The 20,262-nt window shown below is 48.5% G+C and overlaps 1 protein-coding gene across 2 annotated transcripts in view; it reads left to right on the top strand.

Moving 5' to 3' along the window:
- FGF12 (fibroblast growth factor 12) overlaps window positions 1–20,262 on the top strand; it is a gene marked incomplete at its 5' end in the record, with an annotated part of 246,382 nt that overhangs the window by 89,145 nt on the left and 136,975 nt on the right. Inside the window, one exon of one of the 2 annotated variants that reach the window (XM_081862811.1) lies at window positions 3,753–3,852. The exons of the other annotated variant lie outside the window; for it this stretch is intronic. Coding sequence (XP_081718937.1) covers window positions 3,765–3,852 — 88 coding nt within the window. Of the gene's footprint in view, window positions 1–3,752; window positions 3,853–20,262 lie in introns of those variants that run through there. 2 annotated transcript variants of the gene reach the window in all.

Here is a 20,262-nt window from a genome sequence, read left to right as displayed (position 1 = left end):
TTCACATGTACTGCATATGATCCCAACGGCCAGCTGTGGGTCAGTGAAACCTCTGGGCTTGGCCTGCTCCTGTTTCTTTCCCTTGCCTGCCCTCCAGCAAGACGGTCTGTGTTGCTATTCTGTGTGTTCCTGCATCACGCCACCCAAGAGCACACCATCGTTAAAGGTCTGTTGCTTCTTTGGCTAAGAGGCTATGTCTGGCAGCTTGTCTCTCACCCTTCTCTTCCTATCCCAGTTCTGGTTTAATCATAGCCCTTCCTCCTTCAGTCACACAGACCTTCTGCACAACTGCCTGCTCCTTTCTTATCGGCCAGTGTTCAGTTCTGTCTGGTTTCATTCACACGCCAGGCATTCTTTTAATTTGGATTTTGTTTATCAGTCACCTATCATCAAATACCTCAAAGCGATGTTGCAGCAAAAGGTTCAAGAATCAACAAAAGCTTCAAAAAAATGGAGGAATCGAGAGAGATATAGCCACACCGGCAGCATATCTCTTCTTTCTCGTATCCAAAAAATGCAAGAAGGGCTTTTACACTCACCAGAAGCTCAGCTCTGCCCTCGCCGGTCCTGGAAGGAGCCTTTTAAAAAGTCCCATATGCTCAGAGACTTTGTGCCTGTTCATTGGGGGAGATAGGAAGCCCAGAGCAGTTGTTCTTTAGATGTTCCTTTTATGAAGAGGCACGAAGTGAGACCATTGATCCCCTGCTGGTGAGGCTCGCTGACCTCCCGGAAAAGCAAAAATTTGTCCTTTTCCTGTGAGGCAAAGATCAGAAGATGACCCGGATGGTCGCCAGGTTCTGTGTACAGATCTGTAGGTGCAGACTATCCCCAGACCCAAACTAGTTCGTTAAGAAAATCCTCAAACTTGGTTCTATGGGGGACTCTCTGTGGTAGCTTATCTTAAAGTTTTAAGTGTCTATACGTTTATCGCATTTATAAATTTTAAATTTATGGTTGTACATTGTTTTAAATGTTTGTTTTCCTTCTGGGATTGTACCCCAAGTGTGTTTTATAAGCTGGTCTCCGACCGTAATAAATTATCTATTTAACAGCTTCAAAATTCTATATATGCAGAGAATTAAAAACAATTCGATATAAAAAGATAATTTCAAAAAGGTTCAAACTGGTGCACCTGTACAATCTGTTAGAACATACAAACGTAAGAGTAGGCTACTGGATCAGGCCAATGGCCCTTCTTGTCCGGCGTCATCTTCTCCCAGTGGCCAAGCAGGTGCCCATTATGGGAAACCTGCAAGCAGGATTCGAACACAAGAGCAACTTTCTCCCTGATCCGGCAGGCGCTTCTCATGGTCTTCTGTTCTTGTCCTGCCCAGTGCCTCTGCTGAATTCTCGGAAGGCCGTGAGGGCTGAGCATCCGGCCCCCTGCAAGAGTGGGGGTGGTGCTCTGGTGCTGGTCATAAGCTCCTTATCCCTCTCCCATGACCAGCTGTTGAATCCATCGCACAAAAAGCAGATTAGTCTTGCAACAGGCGGCAGGAATAATGCAAATTAACCCAATATTTGCAGCTTTGCCGCTTCTGGGAAACACTTGCGCAGTTTGGACGTGCTGTTGATGGTGACAGTGACAAGCACTTTGCACAACTAATTCTGATCGTTGTTTTCATCCCGTTAAAGAGTTTGATTACTTTTTAGCAATTGTATATGATTCTGGCATTTATTTATTTTTTTGCATTTTATTGGTGCTGCTTTGATTTGAGCGAGCCACTCTGCTTACCTAATGTGGGGAAAAGGTGGAATTATAAGAAAATATAATCACCACAGAACTGGACTGTGCTTGATGCAAACTGGGGAGATGTTTTTGCAGAAAAGCATTTGGGGGTGGGGTGGAGATTGAGGGAACACACAAGGCTGGTGCACTGAGTAGTGGCTTATGCTCAAAGTTTAACGTATCTTGCGGGAGGGCTGTAGCTCATCGGTAGACCATCCTTTCAGGCATCTCCAGAGACCTGCTGCCAGCCAGTGTTGACAATACTGAGCTATATTGTTGTTGTTGTTTAGTCGTTTAGTCATGTCCGCCTCTTCGTGACCCTCTGGACCAGAGCACGCCAGGCCCTCCTGTCTTCCACTGCCTCCCGCAGTTTGGTCAGACTCATGCTGGTAGCTTCCAGAACACTGTTCAACCATCTCGTCCTCTGTCGCCCCCTTCTCCTTGTGCCCTCCATCTTTCCCAACATCAGGGTCTTTTCCAGGGAGTCTTCTCTTCTCATGAGGTGGCCAAAGTCCTGGAGCCTCAGCTCCAAGCCTCAACCACAGGAAACCCTGTGTGCAGGAATTGACTGAGTAGTCACTGGTGAGAGACTGGCACTTTGCCCACAGAACCATAGAATTGGAAGGGACCCCCAGAGCCATCTAGTCCAGCCCTCTGCAATGCAGGAATCTTTTTGCCTGACATGGAGCTCTAACCCACGACCCTGAGACTGAGAATGTCATGCTCAGAAGGCGCTCTCTCCTGTCCTCCAGTTCACATGAGTGAATCTGCTGTACTTTTCTTTTAAAGAAAGAACTCTCGGTGTGTTACCGTTTGAGGTGTTCTTGATTTTCAGGGTACCCGGCCTGATTTCAGAAACAGTTTGGTAAATTAATTCTCAAGAGTGATAAACGTGTTAAAGAAAAATGAAATCTCGTAGGGAGGGGTTTTCACTGATGTTGCAAAGGCTGGAGACCGAGACTGGACCGGCTTTAAAAAAAAAAAAACTTTTAATTTTCTTTATTGATTTATTAACAAAAGTGCAAACAGCACAAAAAGAAAAAAAGAACAAAAAAATCTAAACCCTAAAGCGTCACAGCCTGGAAGGACGAAAGTGCAAAGATAGAGGGCAACTCCTAAGGGATAATAAGGTATTAACTCATACAGGGATTCACTTTACAGATAATGAAGATTGATACAAAATTATTCTCCACCTGTCATTTCCACCTTTATTGAGAATATAGGTTCCCCATAGTCTTAAAATGGGGTAGACGTTTGCATATATCGATGACACTGTGCGTCAGTTGGTGCATATGGAATAAAATCAAACCATATCTATTTAGAAAACGGTCCTTTGAGCCGGGATAGCTTTGCTGTAGACTTGTTGGGACCCAGGAGGGGCTGTAAGGAGTGAGTGGCAATCGCTTCCCAAGTTCCCTCGACTGGGGAGGGAGGAGGAAGAATGGGTGCTCCGGTACCCCCGCCCCCCCGTTAAGGTAAGCCGGTGCAGAGGAAGACGGGGATCCAAGCTGGAATGTGTAGAAGAGAGATTTGTCTGTTGGGGCGTGGGGGGGGGGGGCTCTTTCTGTCCTTCCCTCCTTTGCACAGACAGCCCCGCTTCGCCACCCGCCCAGTCCAGCCAGTGCCTCGGTTCCAACAGGAGCATCTCCCCAGCTGGCCAGCAGGGGGCAGGGCGAAGCCTCCCGGCGCGCCTCCTCCGGGCATTGACGTCCTCCCCCTCCCCCCCCCCACTTTCCCTTTCCAGCCAGCCCTGCAAAGTCCCACCAAGTCGCGCCGGAGCAGAGCCGCAACCTCGGGGCGACTCCGGCTCGCGGCTGCCGCTCCCTTCGTCGCCCGGCCGCCTCCATGCGCCCCTCACCCGGACCTCTGGGCTGGCGGGTGATGGGCCGCGCCGCTGCCTGCCAGGAGGGGGGCGGCCAGTAGCTGCTGGAGCGGGGGGAGTGGCTGGTGGTGGTGGGAGGGGGGTGGGAGGGAGGGAGGGGGGCTCGACTTTCCAGGCTTCCAGAGGGAGGGGTCGGCCCCGAAGAGGAACTCGATGAGGATTGTGGGGCTCTTCTGGACCAAAGGCTCGCATATGCTGCAGTGTCTCTGTGGAAGGCGCCTGAGTTCCAGCAGTAGTCCAGGTGGGCTGCCGGATCGCGCCCTCCCCATCTCTCCTGCCCCCCCTCCTCTGCCCCCTCCCCTCCCCTGGTCGCTTCCCCTGGTGCTCCGGGCGGGGGTGGGACGCGGAGAGGCGCCGCCGGGCCGGGAGGAGACGGATGAACGGCGGCCACTTTAGCCAGGAATATTTATAGGACTTGATCCCTGGAAAGGCGCGCGGCAGGCGGGCGGAGCGCGCTCAGCGGCCGTCCGGGCGACCTCCGGGGCTGCTGCTGCTTCGGTGCGCCCACGCGGAGCAAGGGAAGCGAAGGAGCCAGCAGCCTCCGCCGCCGCCGGGCGTCGACCTTGACCGGCCAAATGGGGAAGCTTCGGCCGCTGGGGAGACGGGAGGACGCTCCTTCCAGGACGTCCGCGGCGCGCTAGGCGCTCTCCAAGGTACTGAAAGGGCAGCGCCTGGCTCTTCGGGGTGCCGAAAGGACAACGCGAGGTGCGCTCTCCATGGTGCTGAAAGGGTGTGCTTCGCTCTCCGAGGTGCTGAAAAGGCAGCGCATGGTCTGGGGTTCTTATAGGATCATAGGAAACTGCCTTCTCCCAAATCGGAACCAGTAGCAGCAGCAGAAGATCTGTCCCAGCTCTGGCTGGAGAAGCAACTTGTTGAGGAGAGGCTTTCCTGCCTCATATCCTCACCTGCTTAATAGGAGTAATTCATTTACAACTCTGATATGTTCTTAAGGCTCCCCGCCCCAGAGGTGGGTTTAGGGTGCCCAGTAGTTCAGGCTCTTGCATGAACTACAGCTGTCTGATTTTGGAAGCCTGCCCCTCCCCCATCCAGATATGTAGCTTTTGTCTATTTGATAAGATTTCTTACGCTAAGCCTTCACCATAAGGTCGCAGGGTAGCGGACAGCAAAGTGAAACAGGTGGGTTTCTTTTTACAGTTTTTTTTTTAAAAAAACAAGTAAATAAAAGAAGTAAAACAATATTTGACAACTGTCTTCAAATATCTGATGGGCTGTCCCATGGCAGAGGGAGCAAGTTTCCTTTCTTCTGCGCCAGAGGGTATGGATCTGAACCAACGGGTTCAAATGACAAGGAAGGCGATTCCGACTCAACACCAGGAAGAACTTTCTGAGGGTAAAAAGCTGTGCAATAGCAGAAAAGACTCCATGGAAAGGTGGTGAGGTCTCCTTCATTGGTGATTTTTAAACTGAGGTCGGCTTGCCATCTGCCAGGGATACTTTTGCTGGGGTTCCTGCACTGCAGAGCGTTGGATTAAATGACTCTTGGAAGTCCCCTCAAACTTTAAGTTCCATCATTCTATGAATTCCCAAGGAAAGCTGCAAGGATAGAGTTAAGTCAGAGTTAACCAACTCCCATCACCCTGACAACGCTAGCTGAGCCTGATGGGAATTGTAGTGCAGCATCCTTCAGAGGGAACCATGTTAGTCACCTCTGGGTTACAGGAAAGCGAAGAGCTGGGTCTTTTGGTGCTAAGAGAAAGGGACTCTGTATGCTCCCAGAGGCACTCTCTTCTGTATTTCCCCACACACCTGAAGGCCGAGCCCTGATATTTTCAAACAAGTTGCAAAGCAAGCAAAAAAACAACTAAAACGAAACAAAAAAATGAAATAAAAAGGGGACTCTGGATTCTGCTAAAGTCTTTGAAGGATTTTTTTTACATCTGCAAACCTGGAAACAGAGTGAAGTGTGATGTGGATACTGACTCGTGGACCTCACACTGTGGAGTTCATTTTGGGACTCCATCACTCACAGCTCTGTCTGCAAGTGAGAGCCACGAGTTCCTGCCCTGCAGGTGATATATTTGTGCATGTGTGAATGTGACTTACGCATCTGAAAAAAGAACTTGCCCAAACATAATGTACGAGTTGGGCCTGATGGCAACCCAACGTTATTCAGCAAGAGTTTTTCCCTGCAAGCAAATGCCCCAAGTGATGGGAAATAATGGCCATCATGCCTACCAGACATTGTGCCCCTTTAATTTTCCCACTTCCTCAGTGACTCTGCAGCAGCCCCTGGCCTTATTTTGGAAGATATATGGCCATAGCCCCAGAGAGGTACAAAATATGTTCTCCCCCCTTGTTGGACTGACCCCTGATAGTGTGCATGTTTTCAGGTTGCACAGCTCTTTTAATCAATAAAAAAATGTTGTCTCTTTCCGCCCAATGAATAGTTACCTGTGATTCAAAAGCTTGCACATTCCTTTATATCAGCAAAAGCTAATCTTCTAAAAAAAAAAAAATCCCAATAACTTCATTAAATATTTTGCTGCTTTTATTCCTCAATGATAAAACAGTTCCTTAAGAAAACCCACATCCCAATTTAATCCATTTCCCCACTAGGTTGATAAGGTACTAGGGCCTAGAATCATATAGGCATCAAACTGTAGAATCATAGATTCACTGAACCGTAGAATTGAAAGGGACCCCCAGAGTCATCTAGTCCAACGCCCTGCAATGCAGGAATCTCAGCTAAGGCATCCATGACAGATGGCCATTCCAGTTCAGCCTAAAAACCTCCAAGAGAGGAGAGCTCACCCACTACCTTCTGAAGGAGCCCATTTACCTGGGCAGAAGGAGCCATTCACCTATCCCCTCTTCAAACTCCTAAATCAGGGTTAGGGAACATCTGTAGCTTTCCAGATGCTGTCAAACGCCAACTCCCATAATCCCTGACCATTGGCTACAATGGCTGGAAGCTGGAGTCCAGCAGCGCTTCTTTACTCATCTGTGAATGGCTGCTGGAGGGTTGGGTCCAGAGAGTAGCTGTGGGGTGTGCACCCTGCCACCCTGGCATTTGTGCTGTGTAGCGCCACAGAGCATACTTTTATTCCCAGTGCTATTCAACATCTATGTTGAAACTGTTGAAAGTAAAGGTAAAGGGACCCCTTACCATTAGGTCCAGTCGTGGCCGACTCTGGGGTTGCGGCGCTCATCTCACTTTATTGGCCGAGGGAGCCGGCGTACAGCTCATACAGGTCATGTGGCCAGTATGACTAAACCGCTTCTGGCGAAACAGAGCAGCGCATGGAAATGCCATTTACAATCCCACTGCAGCGGTACCTCTTTATCTACTTGCGCTGGCGTGTTTTCGAACTGCTAGGTGGGTGGGTGCAGGGACCGAGCAACAGGAGCTCACCCCGTCGGGGGGATTCAAACCACCGACCTTCTGATCGGCAAGCCCTAGGCTCTGTTGTTTACCCCACAGAGCCACCATCTATGTTGAAACCATTGAAAGTAGTCAGTAGGAAATTTGAAGCCCAGTATCAGCCCAGTGTCATTGGCCCACTGGTGATGCTCAGCTCTCTTTCTCCATAACTTCTGGCTATGCTAGCCCTGGGTTGGTGCCTGACTGCAGTGTAGGTCTGGATGAGGGCAAAAAAACTGAGCTTGAATCCCTGCAAGAATGAGGTTTTGTGGACGAGAGTTTCCCATGTTCCGGATATAAGCCTGCTACGTGTTCTGGATAGGGTTGCACTTCCTCTGAAGCAGAAGGTCCACAGCCTGGGAGTGTTCCTTGATTCATCTTTGTTGTCTGAGGCTCAGGAGTTACAGGCAGGGAAAGTTTCTGTTGCCCTCTGGTGCTGCTTTTTGGCTGCCCACAGAAGCATCTGGTAGACTACTGTGATAACAGGATGCTGGACTAGATGGGCCCTTGGCCTGGTGCAGCTCCTGAGCTCTTCATATATTCTTATGTGGTGTAAGTCAGCATCCTGGGGGTCTCCATATATGTTGGACTTCAACTCCCATCTGCCCCTGCCAGCTCAGAGCATGGTGGAAGGGCATCACCCCTCCCCCCACCTATGCAAAGATCAGGACAGCCTGGCTATGTGCCTGACATTGTGGACTAGTGTTGAAAGTCTATACTTGCCCAAATGGACCAAATAATTGCTCCATTTACGCTTCTAGCCTTTGAATGCTGCTATTGGGGTTTTTGTTTGTTTTTGTTTTGGCTTGTTTGTTTTTGCAGCAGCACCGATTTATTTTTATAAATGTGGAGCATTTAAAATGTATTTTCTTGTTTTTCCAAACTAGGTGTTTTGTCTGTGAAGGAGGAGGAAGTGGGAAAGGAGGTGGTATACTTAGCAACCTATCTGTCTTTCTGGCATGCAGAAGTCTTTCTAAACATTTGGCTTCTAATCAGAAAGCTATTGGTCATCTTATCTGCATGCAGAGAATGAAAATTTAAAACTTTTGCTATTAGTTTCCTTTTGTTGTTAAATGTTTTATTGATGCCTAACTAAATGCAACACCTAGTTTGGAAAAACAAGAAAATACATTTTAAAGTGCTCCACATTTATAAAAATAAATCGGCAGACCAACACGGCTACCTATCTGTAAATGCAACAAGGTTTTTACTTCAGCTGGCCCCCTACCAAGCCACTTTTCACACAACTGGAATTGTAGAGTTGAAAGGGAACCCAAGGCTCATCTAGTCCAACCCCCTGAAATGCAGGAATTTGCTATGTTGTTTGCAAAGAAAAAGAAAGAGGCATAATAATATGACGTGAACTAGTTGCACAGCAATCCGAATGTGAACGTAAGCAACACAATGGGACTAACTTTGAAGTAAACGTGCAGGCTGGACTTCTGTTGTTAATATAGGAATATGCAAGCTTTCAGTTTACACAGAGTTCTCTCTCAGCTGTGCACTGCACTCTGTGAAATATGAAGGCTTTTAATAAATGGCTTCCAAAAGCTGCTGCAGTTCTGTAACAATCTGGGTCACAGATGAGCTCATGTACAATGCGCTCGTTTTCAGGAAAGCTCTCAAATGTTTCATTTATTTCAGCAGGAAATGCAGCTTCATTTGTCTCTGCCCATTTCGTGGGGACTGTTCCTAATGTTGGGCTTTTTTTCATCTTTGCCTTATATTCCGTTCATTGAGGGCATGTCCGTCTCTTGAGGAGGAGTCCAGCACAGACTCTTCCCTGCTTTGGTGCACATCAGAACTCCCTACTGAAGCTGTTGCTTCTCTTCACCACTGACTGCTTTTCTGTGGTGATTTGGGCAGGGCATTCAACCTCTTGGGTGACATTCCCACATATGAAGGGAAGGACGAATATGTTCAGAGATTAAGGCTGCTGTCCTATATGCATATTTAAATGGGAGCAATCCCCATTGACTTCAATAGGACCGACTGCTAAGTGGCAACCTTAGGGACGTGGGTGGTGCTGTGGGTTAAACCACAGAGCCTAGGACTTGCCAATCAGAAGGTTGGTGGTTCAAATCCCCACGACAGGGTGAGCTCCCGTTGCTCGGTCCCTGCTCCTGCCAACCGAGCAGTTTGAAAGCACATCAAAGTCAAGTAGATAAATAGGTACCGCTCCGACAGGAAGGTAAACAGCATTTCTGTGCGCTGCTCTGGTTTCGCCAGTGGCTTAGTCATGCTGGCCACATGACCTAGAAGCTGTACGCCGGCTCCCTCGGCCAGTAAAGCGAGATGAGTGCTGCAACCCCAGAGTCATTCGCTACTGGACCTAAAACAGTCAGGGGTCCCTTTACCTTTACTTTAATCCCCATTGACTTCAATAGGACCAACTGCTAAGTGGTAACCTTAGGAGTGCCCCGTCACACGAGTAGCAGCTACGGAATAACTCTTATGTTGCTTAAAAGCTCATTCCCCCTGACCCAGCTGTGTTTATCAGCTCCTGGGAGCTAGAGGAATCCAGAATGTTCAGGCAATTCAGGAACTGATATAATTCAGCCTTCCCCAACTGGAGTCCCTGAGATATTTACATCTCCCATCAGCCACAGCCAGCACACCAGGGGTGGATGGGAGTTGTAGTCCAAGACACCTGGAGGACTGGGGAAGGCCGAAAGAACCAGCATTTGTCCTGTCTTGGGGCCACCACATGAGGCCCCCAATGGGAACAAAATCTCTGTGTTATAATAATGAATGCTTGATTAAGTGGAATTTTAGCAAAGGTGATGGTTTGACTAATTACGCTACCTTCAGAATCCACCTAAAAGTTAATGCTGCTTCCTGAAAAATGTGATGGGGTGCCTGTGCATTTTAATCCATGTCCTCCCAGTTCTGGTATCATTTTATGTTTTTTAACTCCACAACCTACCCGCACGGTCGGTTAGACTAAAGGATAATGACTTTCCCCGGGGGTTTCATTTCAGAATGCCTTCATTGTTTTGTGGGGTTCCTAAGTGAACTCCTCTTTCTTTCTTTCTTTCTTTCTTTCTTTCTTTCTTTCTTTCTTCGTGGTATTGCACTGAGTTTTTATTGTCTCCTGACTGCAGAGTTCCCTTTTGCTTCTCACCTTTCCTGAGATGGAGATTTCTGTAATGGCTGGTGGCAGCAGTTTGCCCTCTTCCTTGAGAGTCCTTCTCCTGAGGTTGGGAGTGAGGCTCCTCTATATACCGTATTTTTTGCTCTGTAAGACTCACTTTTTCCCTCCTAAAAAGTAAGGGGAAATGTGTGTGCGTCTTATGGAGCAAATGCAGGCTGCGCAACTATCCCAGAAATACCAAAAATACGGTATTTAAAGGAAGCTCAGGATCTATTTAAACAAGCATGTGTTTATGAGCAACCCCTACGCTGCTGACTTCACAGACTCTAATCTGTAGGTAAATTGCAAGTGTGCTCAAGCATTCATGGAAAGATGGCTGTTAGTTTCAGATCACATCCCATAAATAAATATTACTAGAGCAGCTTTGTGTAAAGGTGGAACTTCTCTGAACTTTTAGACTATTGCTGACCATTGACTGAGATGCTGATGGGATTTGTGGTCTAAAACATCTGAAGGGTATCAGGTTGGGGAAAACATCTGTGAAAGTCTGATTGCAAAATCTTTCCTTCCTTCCTTCCTTCCTTCCTTCCTATCTAGCCAGATGTGTGGGGTATAGTTGTTGTTTGTTTGTTTGTTTGTTTGCTAACCTTCTGCCATGCTGATATGTGACTGAAAAGTAGACAGCTTCATAAAGAGCAAGTGTTTGCAGGATTGGACCAGTCCACATGAGTAAAGGCCAGGTGTGACACCTGGCCACAATGGCTCTACTCTGCCTCTGAATGCCTGTTGCTGGAAACCACAGGAGGGGAGAGAGAGTTGCTTTCGCGTTCGAATCCTGCTTGCAGGCTTCCCTTTTGGGCGCTGTGGTTGGCCCCTGTGAGAAGAGGATGCTGTTTCAGCAGTGACCCATTTCCATGTGGGTTCCTCCGAGTAAAAAGAATCCCCTTTGCAGTTTACAAAGTCACTGTTCAAGTCTCCTAACAGCAACTTGGAAGGGGTGGTTTGTGTGTGTTTTTGGAGCGCCGTAGCTTGGAGGAGTCACTGGCTTGGCAACAGCTGCCTTGTTTTCTTTCGCAAAGGGGTTTTTGTCCCCGGAGGGACGAATCCTCCTCTGTCACAAGCAGACTCCTCCTTGGTTTTCCACAGCAAGAAACCTGCACCGAAGGAACGTTTGCTTGGAGAGGCGCTCTGGGAGTTCCCTCTTGGCCTGGGGGCTGGCGGCTCATTAAGGAGCCGAGGTGCCCTGACTTGAGACAGAAGCTGCATCATTAGGTGCCATCGCTGACGCAGACTTGGTGCCAGGCTCGGTCCGCGTTGATCTCTTGCTGGCACACCAGAGGGACCATAGAAGTGATTCAGACTGTGTATACATTGTACATTTAAAGCAGATTTCTCCCCCTCCCTCAAAGAATCATAGGGACTGTAGTTTGTTAAGTGTCCTGGGAATTGTAGCTCTGTGAGGGGTAAACTGTAGTTCCCGGGATTCTTCATGGCATGTGTGTGTGCTTTAAATGGGATGTGTAAAGGTAAAGGGACCCCTGACCATTAGGTCCACTCGTGACCGACTCTGGGGTTGTGGCGCTCATCTCGCTATACTGGTCAAGGGAGCCGGCATACAGCTTCTGGGTCATGTGGCCAGCATGACTAAGCCGCTTCTGTCGAAACAGAGCAGCGCATGGAAACGCCGTTTACCTTCCCGCTGGAGCGATGCCTATTTATCTACTTGCATTTTGACGTGCTTTCGAACTGCTAGGTTGGCAGGAGCAGGGACCGAGCAACGGGAGCTCACCCCATCCACGGGGATTTGAACCACTGACCTTCTGATCGGCAAGCCCTATGCTCTGTGGTTTAACCCACAGCGCCACCCGCGTCCCACAAATGGGGTGTGTCCCCAGCCTTAATCTTCATGGCTGGGAGCAGGGGGCAGAGGAGAAGGATCAGCTTTTCCCAGGAGACTTGCAGTTCCTCTAAGCCAGTGTTTCCCAAGCTTGGGCCTCCAGCTGTCTTTGGACTACAACTCCCATCATCCCTAGCTAGCAAGACCAGTGGTCAGGGATGATGGGAATTGTAGTTCAAAAACAGCTGGAGGCCCAAGGTTGGGAAACACTGCTCTAAGCCATTGGTGGCCAAACTTGGCCCTCCAGCTGTTTTGGGACTACAATTCCCATCATCCCTGACCTCTGGTCCTGTCCGCTGGGGATTATGGGAGTTGTAGTCCAGAACTGGAGGGCTAAGTTTGGCCATCATTGCTCTAAGCTGACCTTGACTGGGAACATGGAGGGCAGGGAACAGTGGCCATGCTTGAGGGGTGTTAGTCTTGCCCAGGGGTCAGCAACCTTTTTCAGCCATGGGCCGGTCCACCATCCCTCAGACCATGTGGTGGGCCAGACACACACACTCTCTCTCTCTCTATATATATATATGTATGTATATTTGTGGTGGGGGGGAAGCAATGAACGAATTCCTATGCCCCACAAATAACCCAGAGATGCATTTTAAATAAAAGCACACATTCTACTCATGTAAAAACATGCTGATTCCCAGACCATCCGCTGGTTGGATTGAGATGGCGATTGGGCCCTGGGCCTTAGTTTGCCTACCCCGGTCTTGCCCCTCTCACTCTTTTTGCCAGTCCCCCACCTTTCTCTCACCCCCTTATCTTTCTCTCTTAGTTACCCCTTCTCTCTCTCTCTCCTTTATTGGCTCTCCTCCTGCCACCCCCTCTCTCTGCCACCCCCTTGTCTCTTCCCCTCACAGATCCCTCTTGCTAGAGGTCTGAATGAAGGGCTCCACCTCCTCATTCCATTGCTCCATCTGTTTCTGTGCCCCCCCTCTCTCCTTTTCTCCCTCTGGGCTTTCTCTGCTCACCTGTAAGCAGTCCAGGGGGTGCACAAAGCCTTGGGGGGGGTCACAGTTAGACCACTCTGGTTCTTCTGGATTCTGCTGCTGGGTTGAAGGAGAGCACCGCTCGAATCTGGGGCTGGGCACATTTCCTAGAACATTTGACCATCGAATTATTCTCTGCAGGATCCAAAGTTCCTGGCTGGGTTCACAAAAGCAAACGATCGCTCCTGAGCTTTGGCAGGGAGCAACCCGGAGATCAGCCTTTCCAGCTGTCAGGCTCTGCCAGACTTTGGAATATCCTTCCCATACATGGAAGCTCACCTGATGCCAACTCTTAGATCTTTATGGTAGTAGGCAAAGACTTTTTAACCAATTAAAAATAATCCCAGTTCTTTTAATATCTAGGTTAATCTAGCTTTACACCACTCAAAAACTATGCTTTATTGTCCTGCTATTTCCTGCTGTCTTGTGGGACTATTTATTTTATTGCTTTTCTTCCTGGTTAGCTGCCCTGGGAGCAAGAATGCCAAAGGAGGTAGCAAAAATACTTTCAAAATAAATGGGTGAATAAGTAAATAAACTTTGCGCTGGGACAATATAAAGATGGCGGAGTTTCCCCTGCATCTTTCTTAACCTTGTCGCAGTTCTGATGGGAATCGGGAAGAGGTTATGATTTGTTGTTGTTTAGTCGTTTAGTCATGTCCGCCTCTTCGTGACCCCCTGGACCAGAGCACGCCAGGCCCTCCTGTCTTCCACTGCTTCCCGCAGTTTGGTCAAACTCATGCTGGTAGCTTTGAGAACACTGTCCCACCATCTCGTCCTCTGTCGTCCCCTTCTCCTTGTGCCCTCCATCTTTCCCAACATCAGGGTTTTTTTCCAGGGAGTCTTCTCTTCTCATGAGGTGGCCAAAGTCTTGGAGCCTCAGCTTCAGGATCTGTCCTTCCAGTGAGCACTCAGGGCTGATTTCCTTCAGAATGGAGAGGTTTGATCTTCTTGCATTCCATGGGACTCTCAAGAGTCTCCTCCAGCACCAGAATTCAAAAGCATCCATTCTTCAGCCATCAGCCTTCTTGATGGTCCAGCTCTCACTTCCATACATCACTACTGGGAAAACCAGAGCTTGAACTATACGGACCTTTCTTGGCAAGGTACCACCACAGTCCAGCTATTCCTATGATTCCTACATTGCAGAGGGTTGATCTAGATGACCCCCCAGGGTCCCTTCCAAGTCTACAGTTCTATGATTCTAGTAGTTGGTGTTGTTGTTTAGTCATTTAGTCGTGTCCGCCTCTTCGTGACCCCCTGGACCAGAGCACGCCAGGCACTCCTGTCTTCCACTGCCTCCCGAAGTTTGGCCAAACTCATGCTGGTAGCTTTGAGAACACTGTCCCACCATCTCGTCCTCGGTCGTCCCCTTCTCCTTGTGCCCTCCATCTTTCCCAACATCAGGGTCTTTTCCAGGGAGTCTTCTCTTCTCATGAGGAGGCCAAAGTCTTGGAGCCTCAGCTTCAGGATCTGTCCTTCCAGTGAGCACTCAGGGCTGATTTCCTTCAGAATGGAGAGCCACCTTGAAATATCTGGAGGGCTGTGACATGGGAGATGGAGCAAGCTTGTTCTCTGCTGATCCAAAGGGCCTGAACCACTGGATTCAAAAGGCAGGAAAGGGGATTCCAACTGAACATTAGGAAGAGCTTTCTGAGGATAAGAGCCGTTCAAGAGTGGAATGGACTCCCTTGGAAGGTTGTGGGCTCTCCTGCCTTGGAGGGGGGGGGGCTTAAGCAGAGGTTGGGTGGCCATCTGCCAGGGTCTCTTTTGGTTAAACTAGAGGATCTCTTCCAGCTCTACAATTCTCTGGTTCTGTTGGTGGTTGGTTTTGATTTTTGCTTTGCATGTTTGTCCTTGATTGTGTGCGTGCTGTAGTAGCAGAGGACAGCTGGGGCTGGCAGGATCCCACCTTGGGCTCGGTTTCAGTGTGCTAATCCATCCTGTCTGCTGCAGATGGTGTCTCCTCAGCCAACTGTGTCAGCCATGCCTCCTGACCCTGTCTCCCCTCCCCGTCTCAAGGCCCAGCCTCTGGGGCTTCAATCTCCTCCTGACACTTGCGCAGGGTGCCAAGAAGGTCTTGCACACATGCGATTTAACTCTCACCTCCACAGCACTCTTCAACATACAGAGAGCTTTCGGACCCTTGCTTCTTTGGCGAGCGGTTAAATCTAACCAGAGTTATTCAGGCATTTCTCTGTTGCATTAGGGAGAGGAAGAAAGCTTCACGGGCTCCCATTTACAATTTTACAGCTGCTGTTTGCATGACAGGATGCCAGATTACCTAGGATGGAAGAGAGATCAGGATCTGTTGGTAGGTCTCCATGTGATCTGCAAGAGCAAATCCCAATTGTTTAACAAGAGCAACATCATTATTGATTATCGTTATCATCAATTTCTATTTACCACCTTTCACCCTGAGGTTCCAGGGAGGGTTCCAATTAAATCCTAGCATTTTGATGATGATGATGATGATGATGATGATGATGATAATAATAATAATAATAATAGTACTGGTCGTAATAATTATTGCTTTTGAATTGTGTTTTGAATTGCCTAAGTCTCCAGGCAATTTACAATCACCCAATAAAAGCAACAAACAAGTAGGTTTAAGAACCATACAAATGGACACGCATGTTAGGGCTCAGCTACACTGCAGATTCTCCTGTGCCTACAAAGGAGGGGTTTCCTGCTTTTCCTGTACTTTCTAGGCATGGGGTCCAAGCAGTTTTGCCTTCCCCCAGAAACCTACTCTTAAGAGTTAAATTGGGACAAATGGCAATCCGCTGAAAACCTGATGGTTGTTTGTTCTGATTCAGTGCTAAACTTCGGGTTTTCCCAGGGTGTGGGTGTGTGGATAAGACATATCCAGCTGCAGAAGCTTGTGTCCCTTTGTTTCTGGAAACAACAAATAGTGGGGACCTGTTGTTATCTCAACAGCAATACTGTCTAGTGTCCAGTCAAGGGAAGTCATAGAACCACTCTATTCTGCTTTGGTCAGACTATACCTGGAATCTTGTGTCCTGAGTCCTGAGTGCTAGAATTTAAGAAGGATATTGACAAGCTGGAATGGGAGCAGAAGATGATCAAGGGTCTGGAAACCAAGCCTTATGAGGAACGGTTGAAGTTGCTGGGTATGTTTAGCCTGGAGACTGAGGGAAGATATGGTAGCTATTTTCAAATATCTGAAAGGTTGTGACTGGGAGTGGCCGCCGGGACCACATAACACTGGTCCTGAGAGGTCTGCATTGGCTCCCAGTACATTTCCAAGCACAATTCAAAGTGTTGGTGCAGACCTTGAAAGCCCTAAATGGCCTCGGTCCTGTATACCTGAAGGAGCGTCTCCACCACCATCGTTCAGCCTGGACACTGAGGTCCAGCACCAAGGGCCTTCTGGCGGTTCCCTCCCTGCGAGAAGTGAGGTTACAGGGAACCAGACAGAGGGCCTTCTCGTTGGTGGCACCTGCCCTGTGGAACGCCCTCCCAGCAGATGTCAAGGAAATAAGCAACCATCCTGTTTTTAAAAGACAACTGAAGGCAGCCCTGTTTAGGGAAGTTTTTAATATTTAATGCTGTATTGTTTTTAACACTCGATTGGGAGCCGCCCAGAGTGGCTGGGGAAACTCAGCCAGATGGGCAGGGTATAAATAATAAATTATTATTATTATTATTATTATTATTATTATTATTATTAGGGAATGGGAACAAGCTTGTTTTCTCCCACTCTGGAGGGTAGGACTCAAACCAATGGCTTCAAGTAACAAGAAAGGAGATTCTGAATAAACACCAGGAGGAACTTCAATAAGGGCTGTTTGACAGTGACCTCCTTCTTGGAGGTTTTTAAGCAGAGGTTGGATGGCCCTCTGTCTTGGATGCTTTAGTTGAGATTCCTGCATTGCAGGGGGTCAGACTGGATGACCCCCAAGGTCCCTTCCAACTCTGCAATTCTATGAACCCCTGGTAGGGCTATGGATGACTCCTGTCTGAGACCCTGGTGAGTAATTGCCATTTAGTGTAGACAATACTGAGTGTAAGGCTGTTCTCTAGGCTCCAATGATTTGTCCAGTGCAACATCTGGGGGGCATTGCCACATTTTGCCCCCAACTCTGTTCTTGTGCCTTTAACATGGAGAAATGTTGCCAAGTGAAGCTTTTCTCGGCGTAGAAATAAGTGACCGGGGAAAGCTTCAGATGCTTCACTCCCAGGTGACAGCCGACTGTTAGCATCACAAGAGCAGGGGCAGAAGAAAATATGGCGACCTGGGTCATGAGTTCTAGACACAGGTTGGGAAATTCCAGACTTCTCGGGGCATGAAGGGCAGCTCACTGAATTGCACTGGCTCTGACGGGTAGCAGGAGATCCCACTGCCTCCAGAAATAGTTTTAGCAGCCGGTATTTTGCTAGCAGTCAGCCTTACTGTATCTGCAGGCGGAAACCTCCTATAAATAGACGGTCCCTCATGAGAAAAGGAGAGGGAGATGCGTAAGGCTCAATAATAATAAAAGCAGGGTGTGCTTCTCTTCTGCCCTGAAACTGCCAGGAACGAGGAGACTGGGTCTTGTAAAGAGAGACTGCTGCTTCCTGCCTCAAATGGCTCATTTCCTCCAGGCCTGCAATTGCTTGCTGGTTCTCCTTGTGAGGAGGGGAGGGAGGGAGGCAGGCAGCCCTGGAGATGTGAAGAAATAACCCTGCCCTGTTGCTCAGCCACCCACAGGGCCAGAGGGCAAGCTGATGTGTTTGGGAGAGGCAAAGTTTGAGAGAGCATTTCACGGATGTTGTGGCTGTGGGACTCTCATATTCATTAGCCATGTTGGTTAGCCTAGGTCCGTTAAGAACATAAGAGCCTCTGGATCAGACAAGTGGTTCATCTTGTCCAGTATCCCATTCTCACAGGGAATTCTAACTGTCAGGGACATTTCCAGGGGAGCTGAAGGAATCAGTGGTATGTCTGCTCTTAAAGAAAACATTCTTAGATCCTTTAGATCTATCCAATTACTGCCCAGTTTTGAATCTTTCGTACCTTGGTAAGGTGATTGAGGGAGTGGTTGCTGAACAGCTTGGTAGGTTTCTGGAGGAAACATTAGCTTTGGATCCATTCCAGTCTGACTTTCGCCCTGGTTATGGGACTGAGACAGCTCTGGTTGCCCTAACAGATGATCTCCATAGACAACTGGATCGAGGCGGGTTGGGACTGCTGATTCTTTTAGACTTGTCAGCAGCCTTCGACATGGTTGATCATGATCTTTTGGATCACTGCCTTGCCGACGTGGGGATTCAAGGCGAAGTCCAACAATGGCTGCATTCCTTTATCTCAGGTTGGGGGCAGAGGGTGGCGCTAGGGAAGGAGGTGTTGTCGCGCCACTCTTTGGTGTGTGGAGTTCTGCAGGGCACAATCCTTTCCCTCATGCTTTTTAACACCTTTATGCACCCCCTTGCCCAGGTTGTCCAGAGTTTCGGGCTGGGCTGTCACCAATATGCTGATGACACCCAGCTCTATCTGTTGATGGACGGCCGCCCTGACTCGGCCCCAGACGCACTGACCAGATGTCTGGAAGCTGTGGCTGGATGGCTGCATGGGAGCCGGTTGAAGTTAAACCCTTTGAAGATAGAGGTCCTCTGGCTGTGTCGGGACGGCATGGGGTTAGGGGGCCAACTCCCATCTCTTGCAGGGGCTCAACTTGTGCAGTGCCTTCTGTCAAGAGTTTGGGTGTAACCTTCGACACCTCCCTCTCCATGGAGGCACAGGTTGCAGCTACTGCAAAGGCGGCATTTTTCCATCTCCACCGTATCAAGCAGTTGGTCCCTCACCTTTCCTGCCCTGATCTGGCCACAGTGATCCATGTGAAGGTCACCTCCAGGCTTGATTACCGTAACTCGCTCTGCGCGGGGCTGCCCTTGAAGTTGTCCCAGAGACAACTCTGTCTCATGAGACCAGGGCCCTGTGGGATCTGATTTCTTTCCACAAGGCCTGTAAGACAGAACTGTTCCGCCTGGCCTTTGGCTTGGAATCAGCCTGATCCCCTCTCCCTCTTTCCTTTTCCTTCTGTGATGGAACCCCTATTTGGGGACTTCCCTGGCTTTTTCTGGCCCACGTAGGACCAGTCTGGATAGTTGGCCTTGGTGAAAATTTGACGTTTTCTCCCCCCAAACAGTTTTTGATCTGGGCTTCCACTGAAATGAGGCTGCATTTTAAGTTATATTTTAATCCTGTTTTTAAGTTGTATTTTAATCAATTGTTTCTATATGTTAGCCGCCCTGAGCCTGATCGTGGCCGGGGAGGGCGGGGTATAAATAAAATCTATTATTATTATTATTATTTACCTTTTTTAAGGAAGGTACATAATAGGTTCACTGTGTTATTGTTTGTACCCTGGTTGCCCCAGCCAGTCTGAGTAGTGTAAAGCAATTCTTCTGCTTATGTGTCCTGAATCTTCCAACATTCATTTTCATTGGATCTTCATGAGTTCTAGTGCTATGAGCCCGGAGGGGGGGACGACATTTCTCTGTCCAGTGTCTCTATGCCATGCGTTATTTTATAAACTTCTATCTTGTCACCTCTTGGTCTTCTTTTCTCTAAGCTAAAAAGTCCCCAATGCTGCAATCTTTGTTCACCGTGTGTGTGTGTGTGTGTGTGTGTGTGTGTGTGTGTGTGGCTTCACCCCCTTGATCATTTTGGTCCTTCTTTTCTGACCATTTTCTACAATATCCTTTTTTGAAGTGAGATTAGCTAGAACTGTACACAGTACTCCAAATGCGGTCGCACCACAGCTGCATATTGGCATTATGACACTGGAATTTTTATTTCCCACCCCTTTCCTTGCTTGGAATTTGCCCTTTTCATGGCTGCCACACACCTGGTGGACAACCTCATTGAGCTATGTATTCTGTCTCCAAGGTGTTGACTTTCATCCTCTCCTCCTTGCTTGCGATTTTGGGTCCATGAATCCTGGTGGTTCTCTGGGGAACTCCAGCCGCTACCCTCCAGGGACAAAAAATTGTCACTTTCATTTCCATGCTCCCATCCTTCAAGCTGAAGAAAAGCAGCCTGAGTCAGGAAAGAACCCTCCTTCCTTTCTGAGGCTGAAGACAGACAACGGTTTGTTGACAATGGTCTGGGAGGGGTTTTGTTTTGTACAGCACAGAGGCACTAATTTTGTTGCATCTCTGGAGAAGCAGCTTTTGCCGGTTTTCAAAACAATACAAAATCCTGCCCAACCTATTTCCCAAAGGAGAAAGAGGGGTGAGTGGGGACGCTGTGAGCAGAAACCAATTGGCTTCAGTACTTTCCT

This window comes from Podarcis erhardii, assembly GCF_964252035.2.
Source record: "Podarcis erhardii genome assembly, chromosome: 5".
Lineage (NCBI taxonomy): Eukaryota > Metazoa > Chordata > Lepidosauria > Squamata > Lacertidae > Podarcis > Podarcis erhardii.
Note: the sequence above shows the minus strand (reverse complement) of the source record. Positions and strands in the feature narration are given on the sequence as shown.